This window comes from Gaeumannomyces tritici (assembly GCF_000145635.1).
Source record: "Gaeumannomyces tritici R3-111a-1 unplaced genomic scaffold supercont2.6, whole genome shotgun sequence".
In the NCBI taxonomy this organism is placed as follows: Eukaryota; Fungi; Ascomycota; class Sordariomycetes; order Magnaporthales; family Magnaporthaceae; genus Gaeumannomyces; species Gaeumannomyces tritici.
In genome coordinates this window covers 746,431-764,245 of record NW_008804550.1, presented here as the reverse complement: position 1 = coordinate 764,245, position 17,815 = coordinate 746,431, and the positions used below count along the sequence as shown (strand labels likewise).

The window sequence follows — 17,815 nt, the reverse complement described above, 5'->3', positions numbered from 1 at the left end:
TTCTTGGATGGCGCGGGAGCATAGCTCGCACCTATATCGAGCCCTGAAGCCTTCCTGGATGCTTCGCCCCGCTCCATGGATACTGTAGGGGTGTATAACAAACCGTCGTGTCTTCCCCCTCATGATTATCAGTTTGTTTGCGTGCATCTCGATGCCATCTAATCGTCCGGTTGGTCGGTATACCCATAGTGTATGTTGCGCCGACAGAGGTGGCTCGACTGGCACCCATATACATCGCAGCCAACAAAGGCTCCTGTATCATTCCTGTCCCCGCCGGGGCTCTCGTTAATCTTGGACGCGGTATCTTGCTGGAAGCGGTGGCATGAACGGAAATGCGCCAGTGTCGGCCGCACGGCCCTGCGGGTTGTGATCCGGCCGGGCTCTCTAGGATAGTGTCTGCAAATTTGAGGATGGAGGTGGAAACAAGTGCCTTCTCGACAAAAGTATGGTGACCTAGGCTGGATGCTGGCGGCAAAGGGGGCTCCTGTCCTTGCCCGGGATGCTCTTGGCCTCATACAGGCCGACATAAGGAGGGATATTCTTGTACTGTAAATGTTTGAGAGTGGCATTCTGGCTGTCGAAGGCAAGGGCGATGCCCGTCGACAGTATCCGGAACGGGTTATTCTTCCCCATAACTGCCCCGTGGTCACGTCGAGAAGATGGGTTGCTGCTACTGCTGGCTTCGGATCTGCTCTATTAGCTCCGGGGTGATCATATAGGGATGCGTAAATGTTAGGCTTCTCTCGCGGAGTGGAAGACAACAGGCTTCAACGCGGAAATGATGATATTCTGGAGGGTTCGGCGGGCTGCCACCAGGCTTTCGATGCGGTGCTGGCTAGGTGGGGAATGGCAAGCCTAGAGCTATTCCGCTTTGTTTACGTTTTTTTCCCGCCCTGTGCTATTCACCTGGCTGGCGTTCTGCCTGCCCTAGGGAAGTGCTGACTAGGCGACTCAGTGCCCCGCTACAGCTCCTTCCTTTTTTGACCGGCCCCTAATGTTGGACTACCGGTAAGTGCCACCTAGGTAGGTAGACATGGACGGTGGCACGACACCGAAACCTCCCTGTACAGTAATCATTCACTGCTATGCAGACTCCTGTGGGCGCGGTAGAGACGCTGACATGGGCCAACTCCAACCACGACAGCACACAGAACGACTCGAGAGTCACGAGGACCGAGGCAACGGCCAGCATTAAGAAGAGCGCGAAGGTACGAGGAGCTTCGTGTTGACCAGTCGCAGCCCCCGTCGCGGGCCCCGACAGAGGGGCGCATGCGAACCTGGACGGAAGACAGACCTTGGACACTTCGGATACGGCTCGGCCCTGATGACTGTCTGGGACTACAAGGAAAAGCACTGGGCGCATTTCATCTCGACAGCACTCTAGAGGAAGCGCAGCGTCATACCCGTTACGTTGACTGACAAACACAGGGGGCTCTAGGGCGAGAGAGCTAGGCGCCCGCGCTGGGGTCAACGAGCACCAGGGCGGCGAGGACTAGGCAGTTGACAAGAGGGTGTTACAGATCCCGGGCAAGTGTATTCCCGCCCCGATCGCTTTGTTGTATCTTGCCTCTCCGGACGGGAAGCTCTATGGATAGAGCTAACATGAATATGGTGGCGGCGATGGGAATCGGGCCGATGAAGAAGCACCACCCACTACTTTCCTCGACAGAAAGCCACCGAGAACAAGACCTGACGGAAATCCAGCCCAGGCCATGGGTCTGACGCCTCGAGTGCGTTCCTCGGTCGCAGGAGGAGGTATAGCATTGTGTGTGGTAATAACGAGAGCCCTGACCCCCTGTTCTGACTTTGGCTCGCTGACCAGGAGACCTATGGCCGTATACAATTATATCAGTAATGCTAGCTAGCTGCTTGGCTGTGCTCGAATTCTACACCAGTTTTGCGAAGATCCGCCATTCGGCGGAAGCAAGCAACCTGACCAAGGGCGCCGACGGTCAAGACGCAGTCCCACCCCGAGCCCGATCAATACAACTACCTAACACCAGAGCTGCTCAAGCGCCTGCTCTCTTATAGACCTTGCCACACCAAGGGGGCGATCAGAGAGGTGGAACTTAGTGTTACGACTGCTGCACTGCGGGCAGCCCAGACGCGACTTGGAGGCGGAGGTGGGCTAGTCAGGACCTTCATGCACGACCTAATGTCCAGGACATGATCCAGCGACCTCGACAGCCGCGCTTGGGCAGGCGCCAACCATTATGTCCAGCTAGAAGAAGATGGGCGCAGAAAGAAAACGCCTTGGGTCGGCTGTTGTCAGCTTTGGTTTTTGTTCTGTCCGGGGTGGATACATCACAAACAGGGCTTGCAGATTCTATACGGGTCGAGGTGGAGGGAGCAAAGTATACAGCGGATTACGGATACGGCCACTGCTGTGACAGACAGGGCGGAGTGAGCGGCTAGGGGATTCATGGCGCCGGTGGAAAGAAAGGGATCTGGCTCGCTGCAGAGAAGAGCCTGGAAGGAGACTGGCGGGGGAAAAGACTGCGTGCTTTACCTGTGGAGGGAACAGCGCCCACAGAGGACCGATGCCGAATAGGCGTTGGATGGCTATATCCTTCTTGATGGCAGAGAAGCTGGCTATCGCTCGGCATCATAGAAACTCCCGAGTCCTGACAGGCATGGAGATGGATGGCACCTGACCAGCGTCATCCACTACCATGTACGAGCAGGCCAGAAAGGCCTATGAAAAGCTTGACTTGCCTTGGCCCCCGTTTTTATGTGTCTCTTTCTCTGTTCTGATTTTTTTTTCTCGCGGTCAAATGCATTTTCTGTCCTGCACCAATCTACCAGGCCACCGTGCATTTGCAATGAGACACTCCTCTGCGGTGCCATCGAGGTATCATTCTAGCGAGAGAATGGGGATGCGGTATGGAATATCCCATTCTCGTGTCCTGTATCTCATGGGTTGGTCTGTCGAATGGTGACTGGCCGCCCGATTTTCTATTCTCTGGATGCTCGCCCTTCGTCCTCGAGTTCATAGCCCTCTCCCTGGGTACCTGGTACCTGGTGAAGTAGACTGAAGGAGATTTGTGGTATTTCTCCTCGATTCGCAATAATTCGACATATCCAGCGGACCAAAGGAAAGACGACCTGGCGACTCCGCATTGTATCTGCCGCCAAAGGAATGCACTTGCTTAAGCCATGGCCATCTCCACGTCCTTGCCCTTGACGCTCTCCCACTCGACGAAGGCGCTGCCGATGATGCTGAGGGCCGACAGCGCGGCAGCGACCAGGAAGACCTTTGTCAGGGCGGCGCTGTAGGCGGCCAGCACGACGGGCACCATCTCGGGGGTCAGGGAGTTCGCGAGGCCAGTGGCGCCCGACTTGAGGACGGCGGCGACGTCGACGCCCGGGAAGAGGACGGACAGGTTCTCGACCAGGCGGTTGGTGAAGACGTTGTGGCCGATGGACACGAAGAGTGCGCCGCCGAGGGTCTGCAGGAACACGACGACCGACGTGCCGGTGGGCACGTCCTCGATGGGCAGCACCGCCTGGACCGCCATGAGCGGCTGCTGCATGCCCAGCCCCACGCCAGCGCCGGCCAGGACCTGGTAGCCGATCCAGACGGGGCGGTCCGTGTCGGGGCCCCAGGTCGAGATGAGGCCGAAGCCGACCGAGGTGAGGAGGGTGCCGAGCAGCATGAAGGGGGAGTAGTAGCCCCAGAAGGTGACGGCAGCGCCCGCGACGACGGACATGACGACGACGGCCAGCAGCATGGGGAGGTTCATGATGCCCGACTCGACGGCCGTGGCGCCCTTGACAGACTGGAACCAGATGGGGATGAAGTAGATGACGGCCAGGAAGGCGCCGCTGATGCAGAAGGAGTACAGCGAGCCCGACCAAACGGTGCGCTGGCCGATGATGCGCGGCGGAACGGTCGCGCGGTCTCCCTGGCGGTACTGCACGTAAACCCAGACGGTGATGAGGACGCCGAAGACGACGAGCAGCGCCACCACCACGGCCGAACCCCACGCGTGCTCGGTGCCGCCCCACTGCAACGCTAGCAGCAGGCAGGCGATGGAGGGCGTGAAGAGGAGCGTGCCCAGCGGGTCGAACTGCATCAGGCGCTGGCGCCACGTCTCGGGCTCGGGCTCTTGGCCGTCGTCGTCGGCGGCGGCGGCGGCGGCGCGGGGCCGCCTGGGGTCCTCGAACCAGAGAGCGATAACGGCGATGGTGACGGCGCCGATGGGCAGGTTGATGAAGAAGCACCAGCGCCACGTCACCTTGTCGGTGAAGACGCCGCCTAGAAGCGGGCCGGCGACCGAGGCGATGCCGTACATCGACCCGATCAGGCCCGTAAACAACGGGCGCGTGGCCATGGGGACCGAGTGGGCCAGGATAACGAGTGAGCCCGAGAAGAGGCCGGCCGAGCCCAGGCCGGCGATGGCGCGTCCGAGGATCAGCGTCAGGGAGTTCCGGGCCACGCCGCAGATCAGGGAGCCGAGCTCGAAGACGCCAATGGCGATCAGGTAGATCCACTTGACGCTGAAGAAGGTGTAGAACTTTCCGAAGAGCAGCTGCAGCGCCGCCGTGGTGAGGAGGTACGCACTACCGTACCAGCCTACGTCCTCCAGGCTGCGGAACTCGTCCGTGATCCTCGGAATGGCAGTTGTTATGATGACATTGTCTGTTTTCCATCAAAGAGTGGCATCTATCGTCAGCTCCCGCCGTTGCGACCTCTTCCGCATTGCCATGGTAGATCTGTCGAGGAAAAAAAAAGAACGTACCGAGGGCCATCAGGAACACGGCCAGCGAGAGCGCGATGCTGAGAACAGCGAGCTTGATGCCAGCGGGGTAGGACGTGCCGTCCTCCCTCATGCCTGTCTGTGGTACGGGGGTGTCAGGCCGCCTGGTTCTCGGAGCCGACGCCGTCGTTGTCGTCGTGATGCTCACGTCATCCTGGGCGGGCGCCGGCTTCTCGGCGCTGCTGCTGATGTCCTCAACCTCGCGGGCACCCGTCCCGCCGGCCGGCTCGCTCTCCTTCTCGGTGCTCGGCATCGCGCCGTCTGCCGGGGTGGTGTCGAAGTCCTTTTCCGAGGCCGACATGATGCTTGGCGTGCTGGGGGCGAGAGTCGGAGCCGACGGCACGTCGCCTAGGAAGGATAGGAGCGGGAGCTTTGGAGGGGCCGACATGGTGGCACTTGCTTCCCAACCTAGCCCGGCCGAGGGACAAAAAGCTGGTCAGGGATGTGGGATGGGTAGGGCAAGCCGCTAGGTGTTGTCCCACGTCGAGGTTGCGGGGTGGCGTCAGTGCTGGCTTGGAGGGTGGGCTGTTGCTGGGTAGGAGGTTCGAGGGAAAGAAGGATCGGACCTCTGCCGAGGAGGGTTCCCTGTGCTAACAGCAACACGCAAGCCGCGGTGTCCTGGCAGGACAAAGCCAATCCGTGGGCCTCGTGGGAACACTCGGGCCACTCCTCGCAGGCAGGGCTATTATGGGAGGAGCTGCAGCTTTGGTCAGTGTGCAAAGCCTGTTGGGCGAGGACGAGAGGGTGGCGGCTCAAGCATTAATACCCAGGCATCCATTCGGGGTGCCAAGAGATAGTCTAGGGGCTTCCAGGCTGCGTGAGAGGAACGTCGTTGGAGCACGCACGTGGCGGTTAGAGCCTCACTCCATCCCACACGGGATTCCGGCCCAGTGTGAAATCCCTCGACACGACACCAACTCGTGTCCGAAACCGGCCGAGCAGGTCCTTACGCCTTGAACGCGGAAGGAGCGATGCGAGTGCATTGGCGGTTCTGTCATTCGACAGACAGCCAGCAAAAGACGGGATGAAAGCCACCTCGGCTCTGTTACGGAGTCTTCTCCCCGCCTGTCCTGCTGCTACCCGTCTGTCAGCTTCCCATCTCCAAATCAGCGAGAACAAACAGGCCCCCCTTCATATGCCAGATTCCATAAGACTGTAGCAGTCTCCCAGGACCAACATGGGAACCAAATACAAACAACCGCAGCTTGACATCCATATCGATTTGTTGCCCTACTGCCTACCCATTCAAGACACTCCCACTCACCAAACCACCCCTGACCCGTTTGGTCCCAACAGCCCAACAAAGGAAACATCGCCGTCGGCGTTACAGGCTTGCGACTCTTGGGCCAAACGACAGCTCGTTCAGATGTCGGCTTTTGACGCGGCGCCAAGAGGTCATATTGCGCGTTGGTGTGCGTGCGCCGCAGGTCTCGCAAACATCTTACAAGTCCAGATAAACTTTACAGATGCCAAGATGGAGGGGCCAACTCTTCGTCCTCGACCGGCAGGCCTTGATCCCGAGCCCTCGCACGCCGACAGCCCAGATCCCATCCTTGCGATCCCATGAATTCCATCCTCGATACCCATGTTTACGATACCTGCGAGCACGACGTTCTCTTTTCTTGGCATTCTGTCTTGTCCATGTTCAGGAAGAATGGAAGGATCTGCTCGATCTGTCTACCCCCTAACCCAGATAACATGAGGCCGAGACTCTACGGGGTCCTCAGTGCCCAGCTCCATGCACCCACCCCGCCAGCTCACGCGCTAAATCCAGCCCGCGGGCTTCTCGGGACATTCAGGCCTGAGTAGGGCCCAAGCCTGAGAGGCTCAGGCGACGTGTGGCGTAAGTATTGTCCCGGTCCCGTTTTAGCTCATCTGAGACATCGTGTCTGTGGTCGGCCAAGCGCGTCCGGTAGGCCACTTCGGTGGATCAAGCCAAATAATCCCAAGTTATCTTCATGGCTAACACAACCAGCGGTACTCACGCCCGCAGATACTTGCACACGCTGTTCCCCCACCGCACCGCGCCCTTGTATAGCCACATGCCCGGGGCGTTCCCGTCTTTGAGGCCCTCGATCGCATCGGCGAGGCCCGGACCCAGCCCTTCTTTTTTAATGTCGACCAGCGGGTACAGGTACGACTTGAACGAGAAGAGGATCGCGCCCGTCTTGGGAAGCCTCGAAAGCGCCTGCAGCTCGACACGAAGCCGGGTCTGCGGTGGAGGAGCGTAGCGCCGGGGTCAGCAAGCGGGCTTGTGCAACATCAGGACGAGCTTCCTACCCCGGCTTACCATATCGATGTCGACCTCCTCGTCCGCCACAAACGTCTCCCCTTCGCTAACGTGGTTGAACCCCGGCGTGAAGAGCTCGGGCACGGTAGTGATTCCCCACTGAGTAAAGCCGGTTTGTTAGTCACGAAGTAAGCCCCCAGCAATAGATCAGGTGGCTGCGATTGCTCACGTTTAGTCTCTTGACTACCTTGCCCGCCTCCAGCTTCGCAAAGAACCGCTCCATGCTCGCCCCGATCTTCTCATAGGCTGGCACAGGCTCATGGATGTCCCTAAGGAGTTTCCCCAACTTCGCCGACGGGTCGAAGCCGGACGGGTGGCAGCACACAAACGACACCATACGGTGGCCCTCGGGCGTCTCGACCAGCAGGAACAGGTCGTCCTCCACGTTCTCGCCGAGGACGCGCAGGAGCTCCAGCACGTCTCCCGGCGGCGCCGTCTGGAAGCCGCGCCCGGTTACCTTGTTCCGGAAGTCGGCGCCCTGCGCCTCCAGGGCGAACATGTCCGGGTAGCGGGCGGGCAGGTACTCGACGAGGAGAAACTCGTACAGCTCTCGGGCGGGGAGCACGCCCTCCGGCACGCTGCCGGTGACTGTGGTGGCGTTCTCGGTGAGAATGCGCCTCCTGTACGCTATCTGGTCGAGATAGCTGCTGTCGATCTCGATCAGCTCTGAGGGAGTGCTGGACTGGATGCCTTTTTGTGGCGACCAGCCCTGCGTCAGCCAGCGGCCCTGCGTTTTCAGGGGCGCAACACCGGTACGTATACGGACCCATCGTAATGTGATAGATGGGCTTGAAGGGCCGGAAGGCTTGGGGAGTCACTTGATCCCATCGGGAACCCTTCAGGGGAAATATCCCGGTTGCCGGGCTTGCTTCCGTTGGGTATCTATCTTGGGATCCCGATTTCTCATCATCACGGGAGTGCTTTGAAGATTTGGACGACTGCTTCGCCTGATCCACGAATACGTTAGTTCATGCCTCCGGCATCGCATATGTTTTTATTATATTGGCTTACTTTAACCCGTTTTCGCAACGCGTTATGAGCCCACGCCAACGCGGTCAGACCCAGAAACGCGAGGGCGATACCCCAGCGTAACATTTTCGTTCGTAACGACGCTCACGGGTCGCGAGCGGTCAGTTTATCGGTATAGGTATAGCTGGAGTGTCGTGTATGTCGTGAAACCGGCTGGCCCAGGAGGTGTTAAAATTCGAGCTTCCGGAGGATCATGCAGATGGGTTTGAGCATTCTCTTGATGGGCCTGTACTGTGACTCAACGCCAAGCTCGACTCCGAAGTCGGGCAGTCCCCCACCAGGCCGTTTCCCCGCACCGGGCCTAAACACGGGAACCCCGGCCGTCCGTCATTCAGCCGCAAATCCTTGACGGCTTGCCTGCTATTTATCTGGAGGTAGTCTGCGCCCATGTCACAGCACCTACAAGGTCACGTGAGAAACCCAGGCGCGAGTCCCAAGGACTCGGAGATATCAGATTTTTCACAGCCGGCCTGTGGCCTGCAGATCTCTTTCAATTTATCCTCCGCTGCACGCATTTACCCCTTTGGCCCTACCCGTCATGATAGCCCGGCTGGCAGGGAAAGGGTTGGCGTCAGTGCATTTCGGTCCTGCCATCTGGTTGACTCGCAACCTCGCGCCTGCCACCTGAACACACGGCACCGCCTGTGAAACTACACCGGTGGCATTCTGCACCGGAAAGTTAAGGTGTCAAGCGTTAATATTAGGGGTTCGTTTCCCTGTAGCAGGCGCCTTTCTCTTTTCAGCTAGTCATTGTAACTCGGGAACGACACGGCAGTAGTGGAGGTGAGGAGAGCGAAGGTGAGTGAGGGTAGTTATTTGCATAATCTGGCTCCTAGATTCAAGGCGGCTAGATTACGCTGTAAAAGGGTTCTGCTGAAGTATTTGCTTCTGCATGTAACAAAGCGAATTATCGCAACAAGTAACGTCTCGGTAGGAACGAAACTTGGAGAAGCTTACCCTGAAGTGGAAGCTGATCCTGTCGAATAGAGGCTGGAGACGAATCTAGATCAAAGGAATTCAGGCCACAAGCCGCACTGCGGGGAGGTTTGATATTTCCTGGTGCTTGGCGCCCAGGCCTTCCATGTAACCCGCCAGCTGCTGTCACAAACAAGCTTCAATATGCTGCTTCTAGCGTATTCTGCTGGAGGTGCGGCCGCCCTGTAGAGCCCCACGAATGAGAGTGGAAAGTGCTTGAATGTTGTTATGGCGGTGCAGGAATGAGGGTGACGCTCGTGCCTAGATCTACCCAGAAGGAGAGCCGGTGCACGAGCCAATCTCGGACATGTTTGGTCTGATCACTCTCACCACCCACCTGGGCTGGAGCGTCGAGTAAACCAGGTACCTATCTACCTAACTATCTACTAGTTACATCACCGAAATATTCAATTTCACGCGCTTTTATAAACTTCGTTCCCACAAATCTTAGCCCAACTCAACAACCAAGCCCAAGGCAAAAGTCACAACCGCCTACCATCTTTACACTGCCAGCGAATCTCACATTTGAGTCTCCTGCCCGCCAACCAGATCGCTTAGCAACGCGGCCATGGCCCTTGGCTTCGACATGGTCCCTCCGCTCACAAGCAGTCCAGAGGACAAGAATAAGTGGAAAGCCTTCCTCGCCAGCGTTATAGCGACCTTCGCCGAGGACAAGGGCGTCGTGCTCACGGCGAACAGAGTTTACTTCCCTGTGGGCGGCTATTTGATCCTCCCTTTCGCGGGACACAAGTTTCGCCGCTTTGGGTCCATCCTTCGGGCCATACCAATTGAAGAGAGGGCTTACATCACCAAAGTTTCGGGACTGGTTGGCGACCATTTCGGCGACCGTGTCGTGTTCTGGGACCACACTTTCGGCATCGATGGCCACTATGACTGGGACGAGGTCAGGACGTCGATTGCGACGTACGATGAGGTATCTAAATCCCCTACACAGTTCGCAACGTCGGGGATTATCAGGAGGTCTCTAACGCTTGCCCACAGGTAGTTTAAGCAAGCTCTCGCCGGGAAAGGATCGGGCCTCCGACCAACGTTCTCGCCAAAGCATATCTCATCGACGGAATCGCACGTCTTCGGAGCTGTCCACTCCGGTTGTCACACTAGAATTACCCTTGGCACTCACTGCCTCGCGGCGATGGCTCAGATCATCTTTTGAATGATTGTGGCTACCGGACAAAAGCTTACTAGCTTGTTTCGTGAGGGACAATGCGGGGCCGCCGGCGCCGGTGCAAGGAGAAGCGATGTGGCTCGGCAATGGCATTAGTTGGCCACGCATTAGGTAACGTGGTGGTCGAAATATCAAAATGATTCATTCACCCTCATTCGTTGTGAGCCAATAGGCATGCGTGGTATCTTGGCCGCCCCACTAACGCTAGACCCTATCCTGACGGCTGGGCACGCTAAAGCGAGCGCCCACGCTTTGTTTAGCGTTAACCAACTTTGCTAAAAGCGAGCATATAACACTCCAGAAAGCTCCAGATGTTTGTGTGAATATCTCGTTCTCCATCCATCACACGCCTTTTACAGCTTAAGATTTATTGTTCGATTTGACACCATCCACTCAAAGCAGCCTTTTTTCCAGCCAGCCCACTCGCTCAAGACTTCCCCGACCCCTCAACATGGTCAACACCACCACAACAAGCGGCTCCAGAAGCCCGTCAAGACTTCCTGACACGCCCCTCGAAACATCTCGAGAGGTTGCAGTCTTCCACAAGGAGCGGTGTCTCTTTTGCAACAGGCTCACTGATGGCTTGGACGCAAATGTAGCACACATGCAAACCGCACATGGCCTCTTCATTGCAGATAGAGAACGTCTCGCCGTCGACATCGAGACGCTCCTCTCCTATCTGCATTTGGTTATCGCGGGATATAACGAGTGTATCTGCTGTGGTACCCAGCGGAACACGACTCAAGCAGTCCAGCAACGTGAGTCTTTTCTTGACCCGTACCTTTTCAAGGCTTCCCAGGGCTGACACCCTTCAAACAGATATGCTGGGGAAGGGCCACTGCAAGTTCGACATCGAGAGTCCGGACTCGGAATATACCGACTTCTACACCTTCTCTGTGTCAGAGGCCGAGAGTGAGGAAGGGGAGGATGAGGATTGCAACCCAGCTTCCGCAGGTGGCAAGGCAGAGAGCCTCTTGGTGCAGGATGACGAGGGGTTGCTACGATTGCCTTCTGGCCGGACTGTCTCCAACCGCACCCAGCAGCAAACAAGGCCTCGACGGAAGCCGCGCAGATCCAGCTCTCCGGGGGAGAAGGAAAGGCTTGAGGAGACCAAAGTCACAAGCGATACACGGACGCATCAGGTACCGTCAACAGCTTCGCCAGAGTCAGTAGAAGCAGCACAAACGGGATCAAGTGGAGGGGACTTGACAAGAGCCGAGAGGCGGGAGCACACAATCAACAAACAGCTCGCCAGCCTGCGGGCTAGTGATGCCGGCGCCTTGACGCACCTTTCAGATTCGGAGAAGAGAGCGGTGCTGGCGACGCAGCAACAGCAGCTGGAGAAGGCGGCTCGGGCTGAGCAGAGATACAGGACCAGACTGGAAGGGCTTGGCAACAAGTTCTTGATGGGGCACTTTGTGAAGGATGCGGCGGACAAGAGAACACTGTGGAAATGAGCGAAGCCCCGGTCTGGATGTGCGGATTTGCAGGTGTAAGAGGAAAAGAACATACCGAACGAATGTTCGTAATCGTTGATAGCTTGAATTAATCACGTAAGAAATATCTGATAATCAATGTGCTTTCGATAATGACTGGTTTTTACTTTGATTTGAAACACGTAGTCACAGGAGGATATGGAGTGAGAAAGCCTTGTTTTAGCACTGCCCTCCATGGCGACTTCCCTAAACGCACCCAGAACATGCAATAGTGAAGGAGAGGCAGCTGACGCCTCCGGACGGGAGCGTAGTCACAAATCCCAAGTTCTTGCCATCTAATTTTCAACCACGCCTACCAGTGCTACCTACCGGATGCCTAATCTAAGAATCCTCACGTGCCAGATGTGAATCTATCCAGCTCGTGTCAGAGGAGACGCATCACATTCACCCATATCAAGTTCAACCGAGTCTAGGAATAAAATCTCCAGTACCAGGACACCAGCCGCTAGAAACAACATCACGACTGATTTCCCTTCTGCTTCCGGGGCCGCAACCACGCCATCAACATCCAGTTCGTTGCTTCGGAAGACGAAGAGGAGTTCAAGTGCCGCGCACAGGTCTTACAAGAGATATATTCCTACTTCGACGCCAGGTCAAATCCCCGTCTCCAAAATACTTAAGAATACTCGAAAGATTACAAACACGGCCAAACAGCCGTTTTCTATTATCATGTCGACTCTCATGGATATCGCGTCGTCGTTCGCCTGCTGCGCCTCTGGCTATTCATCCGAAACGGGAGACAGCAGCGAATCGGAACTGCCGCCGAACCACCCGAACCAAGAAGAGACGGGCGCTCCACATCCCCGGTTTGAGCCATGCAGACTTCTGGCATCCGGCGGAATCCCTAGCATTGCCTGGTTCGAGGACGCGCTGGCGCCTCACGCCCAAGACCTCCCTCTTTTCGACCTTTATCTGCTCGTCTCGGACCCTCGCAAGGCGGCCGACGTCCTCCTCGGCCACAGCGGCTACTACGCGGCGCCCATCGCCCAAGCCTCCGACCCCAGGGCCGCGCTGGGCGGCATCCGGCTGGAAGGCTCGATGGTGCTGGACAGCTCGAGCATCATCAACGGCGTGATCCTCCTCGACGCGGCCGCCTGGAACTACGACCCGCAAGACGCCTCCGAGGAGGGCTGGCACGGGCCCGTCCCCCAGCTCGACAAGTTCATGGCCGCGCTCATGACGTACTGGGTCACCATGCCCGAGGACCAGTACCGCCTCCACGCGACCCTCGCCAAGTCCCTCGCCGCCACGATCCGCCACGGCTACCAGCTCAGGGAGCCCGACGGGCAGGCGGTGCGCAGGCCCGGGTTCGCCGACAAGCTGCCGCCGCAGCTGCGGGAGCTGCATTACGACATCATCGGCAGGTACCCGGGCCGGGTGGCCTTCGACGAGCTCCGCAAGCACGAGTACCACGCGCTGCGGCACGGCCAGATCCTGGAGGGCGCCTTCGCGGCCCGCCCTTACCCCTCGGGCAACGTGCCCGTGTCCATCGCCGAGTTCCCGGCCCTCACCGGGTTCGCGGACGCGGCGCCCTGGGCCCAGATCCCCGAGAGGAAGAGGAAGGCGGCCAAGAAGGCGCGGAAGGGCAAGGGGGGCGCGGCAAAGGTGAGCTGTTGGTCGTCGGGCGGGGACCTTCTCTGGGCGAAAGATGTGCAAGAGCAATGCTAACCTACATTCTCCGCAGGCGGGAAAGCTTGCCTGTGTTGAGGAGGGCGAGGAGAGCTCTTAGAGGGCGGGGGATGGTGCGGCTGCCAAGCAGTGGGAGGGGGACGGGCGGGCCGGAATGGAATTCGAAAGGGTCATTTGTAACGATACTTTTTTTTCGTGGGGACCAGCTTGGGACCATTTGCTCCCAAAGAATAAATACCAACATTATGCTTCTATTCATTGTGATATTTTGAAAACGCTTGTTTGCTAATAGCTCTGAATTCCAGAGCTACTAATTTGCAATTGGATGGCAGGTGACAGGATTTATCCCATTCACATGGTCTTTTTTTTTGGCTCAAAAGTTCACGGATTGGCCCTTATAAAACTGTTCACCAGCGCAAATTAGAAAATCATACGCAAATTATTCGATTGGTATTGTGGACACTATCTACGCAGTATTCCCTTCCCGGCCACCCGGCCACGCTCCCCCGCCTCCCCGCCCGCCAGTCCTCGCCTACAGTGTGGAACGCTTGGTCTCATCACTGCTCCAGCTTGTACAGCCACTTCTTGAAGTCCTCGTCGCCCAGGCCCTGGGGGACCCGGGTCTTGCGGCACCTCCACGCCGCTCCGTAGAGCTTGAAGGAGGCGTGTGAGCTGGGGAGGCTGGCCAGCGGGGCCATCTTCTTGGTGCCGGGGCTGTCCTCGCCCTCGGCCAGGACGCTGGCCCTGTGGGCGCGCTGGGCGAAGACGATGCCGCGCGCCTGGTCGGCGTGCGACACGACGACCTGGAAGGCGTCGTAGTACAGCCGGACCATGATGCCCTGGTCGGGCTTGCCGTCGAACTCGTCGAGCAGCACCTGCTCGAGCGCGGCGCAGTCGGCGAGGACCCCCGCGGGCTCGTCCTTGACCCGCTGCGGGTCGCTGATCTTGACGTCCAGGACGCCGACGAGGCTGCGCCGCTGGTCGCTCTCGGCGCGGGCCGGCTCGGGCTTGGAGCAGACCGGGCAGGTGCAGGTGAAGCCGTAGATGGCCTTGAGGGTGGCCTGGCGCACCGCAGTCGTCTCGAACATGACGTACGCGATGGTGAGCTCCTCGCCGGCCTTGATGGGCCGGGTGGCATGGATTGTCTCCTGCTCCTTTTCCTTGTTCCAGGCCTGGTGCGTGTTGGGCTCGCAGCTGTGGTTGATGAGCGAGACGGTGGCGAAGGTGGCTATCATCTGGCTCCTGGCGCCGCAGGACTGGGCGTTGGTGCGTATGATGCCGCCGAACGGGTGCATCTTCTTCTTCTCGCTGTTGTAGAGGGACAGGAACTGGCGCTGCTTCTCCTTGGTCATGGCCAGCAGCTTCATGCCAGCGGTGATCTCCATTGACGTATCATCTTGGGGCCAGGTAGCAACCATCAGAGGCTCCTCGGTCATGATTCGGGCACCTTCGGCGATGTCCTTGAGTGCGAAGAGGCCTCTGCCGCGGTCTGCGGTCCGGCGGACCTCGTACAGTATCTGGCCTGCCCCGTCATCGGGAAGCTGAGTTGTAGCGACGGTACCGGCTTCCATTATGATGGCTTCTGGTGAGAGTGATATGGTGTTTGTAGAGGTAGATGGAGGTTGCGTTCAATGAAGGAGATGGATGAAGATTTTCGTCCAACGAAGTAGACGGATGGGGACGGCTTCGGCGAGAAGCGACTTTGATGAAGCAGATGGAGATTGGGTAGGCAGTCGTGCTGCTTGCTTCAAGGATGGGTAGAGTATCGAAGCGTGGGAATGGCAAGAACGAAGAAAGGCAAGAGACTATAAAGGCTTGAGCTTGGTATCTTGCTACTTCTCGTGTGGAAGATAGAACGACGAAAGGCCTTGCTCAGCTGCTGGTGATGTTGATCGGTCTGGCTGAGGGCTGAAGTCTGGGTGGAGAAAATTTCGAAAGAAGAGGAGGTTTATTGAAGGGTGGGTGACTGCATGGCCTTGCCCTAGCACAATAATGTGACGGGCTAGAGGTCTGTCGCGCCTACCCCAGGTAGACTGGTTGTCCGAGTGGCAACTTCGACAAAAATGGCGGGAGTTCAAATATCTAGGATACATGACCGCTACGCCGGCTACGGGGGGTATACCCAGGCATTCCACCGTAAAAAGCGAAGCCTGCTTTCCACTGGGTAGTGTTCCGCTTGGTGGTTTCACTCGTTCCTCTTTCTCTACAGGCTGTCATATAAATTGTACGGCCCTCGATACCCCGCTGCATACATTCGACATCCCCCCCTCCTTTGTGTCTCAGCCTCTCGACCTCCCAGAGGAAACCATGCCTTCAGCACAACTGCAGTGACATGGACTACCACATCCCGTGGGGACCATTATGGCTGCCTTTTGAAGTTAAGATCCTAGCGTCGCGAATCTTTACCCTGCGGGATCGCCCATCGTCAACCGCCACATAACGCGCTCACTGCCAGCAGAAGATTGCGTAAATATGACGGCACCTCGGGTAGGATGGCGGCACAGGCGAATATGGAATTGAGGTTAATAGCCTTGTTTGCCTGTCCATTCACTTACATCTTTCCTGCAGTCTTTCTCACAGTCGAGGCGGCGAACAAGCAGGACCCAACGCTGAGCCTCATGTATGCTACCTGGGGGATGTTGGACCAGATATGCAAAGGCCGCCACATCATAGAGAAAGACGTCGAGAGAGACGATCCGCCATTCGCCGAGCGTAGCACGGCCAACAGGCTACCGTAGCTTGGTGAAGACAACACGGACTAGGGCTTAAGGCCCGCCGTCGACGAGCTGGCGCAGATGCACTACACAGCTGCATCTTGCCTTGCTCATCGGGGATCAAGGCCATGCTAGGTGATAGCTTCGGTCCAAGATCTTTCCGCTCCTCCTCGGACGACAGCCCCTTGGCGCCGGCCTTCGAGACCTGCCCATACGCGGCGGCCACCTTGCCCTTATGGCTACAGGACGGCGACCCCCGAAATGTCATGAACTGGCTGGGCCGCTCTATATAGACCCGCCGGGGGCTACGTCGGCAAAACCTACGCGCTAGATTCATCCGTCCGCCGAGCCGCCGCCCTTCCCGCCTTGCAACTCCGTATATCTAGGCCTGCCATGGACCGCCGGGGCACACTGGGGTGTCCACATGACGGCACTGTCAGTCACCCAATGCAGAAGGAAGATGCCCCGCCGATAGCACATGGACGATTCCGCACCCCCAAGGGGCAAGATAGCTGAGCCGAAGCGTGGAGTCTCCGGAAGGGGCTCAGGGCTACATGACACAACGGAGGGTGGCCAGAGTATCGCAGAGAGTGATCAGAGGAATGAGGAAATCATCGTAAATAGAGGGTATCTAGAGACACGATCGCTATCAGAGGCTGTAGGGCTCTGGGCGATCTCTCTATCCGTGCATGTTGTAGAAAGGGAAGCTATCTACGGCGGGGTCCAGCGAGAAATCTGAATATGGGTCGCCGCCCGTCACGTTGACTACCACTAAGCACGATGAAAGTGAGGTACTAATGAAGCCTTTGCTCCTCGTCATTACGCCCAGGCATCCCAAGCCCCCTTCGCCACCTGCATCTATGGCGGAGGTAGCCACCTGTCAGGGAGCTCCTCGGTGATCTAGACATAAGCAGCACTGACAGGTCCGAGGCCGATCCCTGAGTCCGCAGAACCATGTAGATTGCCATGCCAGAGCCAGTAGTCAACAATATTATGGATGGAATCACATCGGTCACGGGAAAGAATCCTCTTCCGCTCGTCTCCCCCGTCCCAGGCTGTGCCATTGGCTTGCGAACGTGACGTCGGTGGAACCGAGCTGAGCTTGAGTTTTGGCCAGGAATTATCATGCTAGACCTCGAAGGCCGGTTTGATAAGCTAGTATTCTATCAACAAATCTATCGGAGGTGATGGCTAAGGGCTTCCGTGCCAGACGAGGGGCCGGGACTAAGTATCGACGAGGTGTAGAACAGGGCCTGATCTACGACCTCCGTCGCCGGGCCTCAACGAGCTCAATCGCCCAAAATCATATCTGGCTAAAAGCCTTGCATGGGTGATCTTGATGGGTTGCGCTCTCAAATCAGCAGCGAAGAAATACACGCAGCAATGCTGAAATACATGCACAACCGATTTTCTAACGTCATTGCAGGCCAATGTTAGCTGGAAATGTTCCATGCACAGGCTGTACTAGCCCCAGGTGATGGAAAGCGAGCTTTGGACTAACGAGTATTGAACCCATCCGAAAAGATTCCCCGGACGGTTGTTTGGAGGCTTTTGGGGAGCTGGTCGATGGCCGCGATCGAGTGGGAAATACCGCGAAGCTGGGTTTGATCGAGAACGGACAAAAGATGGACTTTCAAGTAGTTGTTCAGAACGGTTGAGCTAATTTGGTACAGATTAGACACGCTTAAAGACAGCAGCTCCCCAATCGGCACTTAAGGACGACCGTCTTGGGGGGG

General features: G+C 57.5%; 7 protein-coding genes across 7 annotated transcripts in view; 3 read left to right on the top strand and 4 right to left on the bottom strand.

Moving 5' to 3' along the window:
* Positions 1 to 1,085: 1,085 nt before the first annotated feature.
* On the top strand, positions 1,086 to 1,384 carry GGTG_10622 (hypothetical protein; the record flags this gene model as incomplete). Its single annotated transcript, XM_009228496.1, has 2 exons — positions 1,086 to 1,208; positions 1,289 to 1,384. 2 exons carry the CDS (start codon positions 1,086 to 1,088, stop codon positions 1,382 to 1,384), a joined length of 219 nt encoding a protein of 72 aa, XP_009226760.1.
* Positions 1,385 to 3,149: 1,765 nt separating this feature from the next.
* On the bottom strand, positions 3,150 to 5,148 carry GGTG_10621 (major facilitator superfamily transporter; the record flags this gene model as incomplete). The annotated part of the gene is made up of 2 exons (XM_009228495.1): positions 3,150 to 4,642; positions 4,743 to 5,148. 2 exons carry the CDS (start codon positions 5,146 to 5,148, stop codon positions 3,150 to 3,152), a joined length of 1,899 nt encoding a protein of 632 aa, XP_009226759.1.
* A 1,080-nt stretch (positions 5,149 to 6,228) lies between these two features.
* Positions 6,229 to 8,258, bottom strand: GGTG_10620 (hypothetical protein). Its single transcript, XM_009228494.1, has 5 exons — positions 8,062 to 8,258; positions 7,817 to 7,997; positions 7,220 to 7,740; positions 7,051 to 7,149; positions 6,229 to 6,972 (listed from the first exon to the last, which is right to left on the bottom strand). The coding sequence occupies exons 1-5, from the start codon at positions 8,143 to 8,145 to the stop codon at positions 6,742 to 6,744; spliced, it is 1,116 nt and encodes a 371-aa protein (XP_009226758.1). The 5' UTR covers positions 8,146 to 8,258; the 3' UTR covers positions 6,229 to 6,741.
* A 1,364-nt stretch (positions 8,259 to 9,622) lies between these two features.
* GGTG_10619 (hypothetical protein) lies at positions 9,623 to 11,697 on the top strand (the record flags this gene model as incomplete). The annotated part of the gene is made up of 5 exons (XM_009228493.1): positions 9,623 to 10,056; positions 10,253 to 10,351; positions 10,552 to 10,694; positions 10,876 to 10,998; positions 11,060 to 11,697. The coding sequence occupies 5 exons, from the start codon at positions 9,623 to 9,625 to the stop codon at positions 11,695 to 11,697; spliced, it is 1,437 nt and encodes a 478-aa protein (XP_009226757.1).
* A 708-nt stretch (positions 11,698 to 12,405) lies between these two features.
* Positions 12,406 to 13,465, top strand: GGTG_10618 (hypothetical protein; the record flags this gene model as incomplete). Its single annotated transcript, XM_009228492.1, has 2 exons — positions 12,406 to 13,341; positions 13,421 to 13,465. The coding sequence occupies 2 exons, from the start codon at positions 12,406 to 12,408 to the stop codon at positions 13,463 to 13,465; spliced, it is 981 nt and encodes a 326-aa protein (XP_009226756.1).
* Positions 13,466 to 13,922: 457 nt separating this feature from the next.
* On the bottom strand, positions 13,923 to 14,936 carry GGTG_10617 (hypothetical protein; the record flags this gene model as incomplete). Its single annotated transcript, XM_009228491.1, has 1 exon — positions 13,923 to 14,936. One exon carries the CDS (start codon positions 14,934 to 14,936, stop codon positions 13,923 to 13,925), a length of 1,014 nt encoding a protein of 337 aa, XP_009226755.1.
* A 2,639-nt stretch (positions 14,937 to 17,575) lies between these two features.
* GGTG_10616 (hypothetical protein) overlaps positions 17,576 to 17,815 on the bottom strand; it is a gene marked incomplete at both ends in the record, with an annotated part of 2,761 nt that continues 2,521 nt past the window's right edge. The window contains one exon of the mRNA XM_009228490.1: positions 17,576 to 17,738. Coding sequence (XP_009226754.1) covers positions 17,576 to 17,738 — 163 coding nt within the window. The remainder of the gene's footprint in view (positions 17,739 to 17,815) is intronic.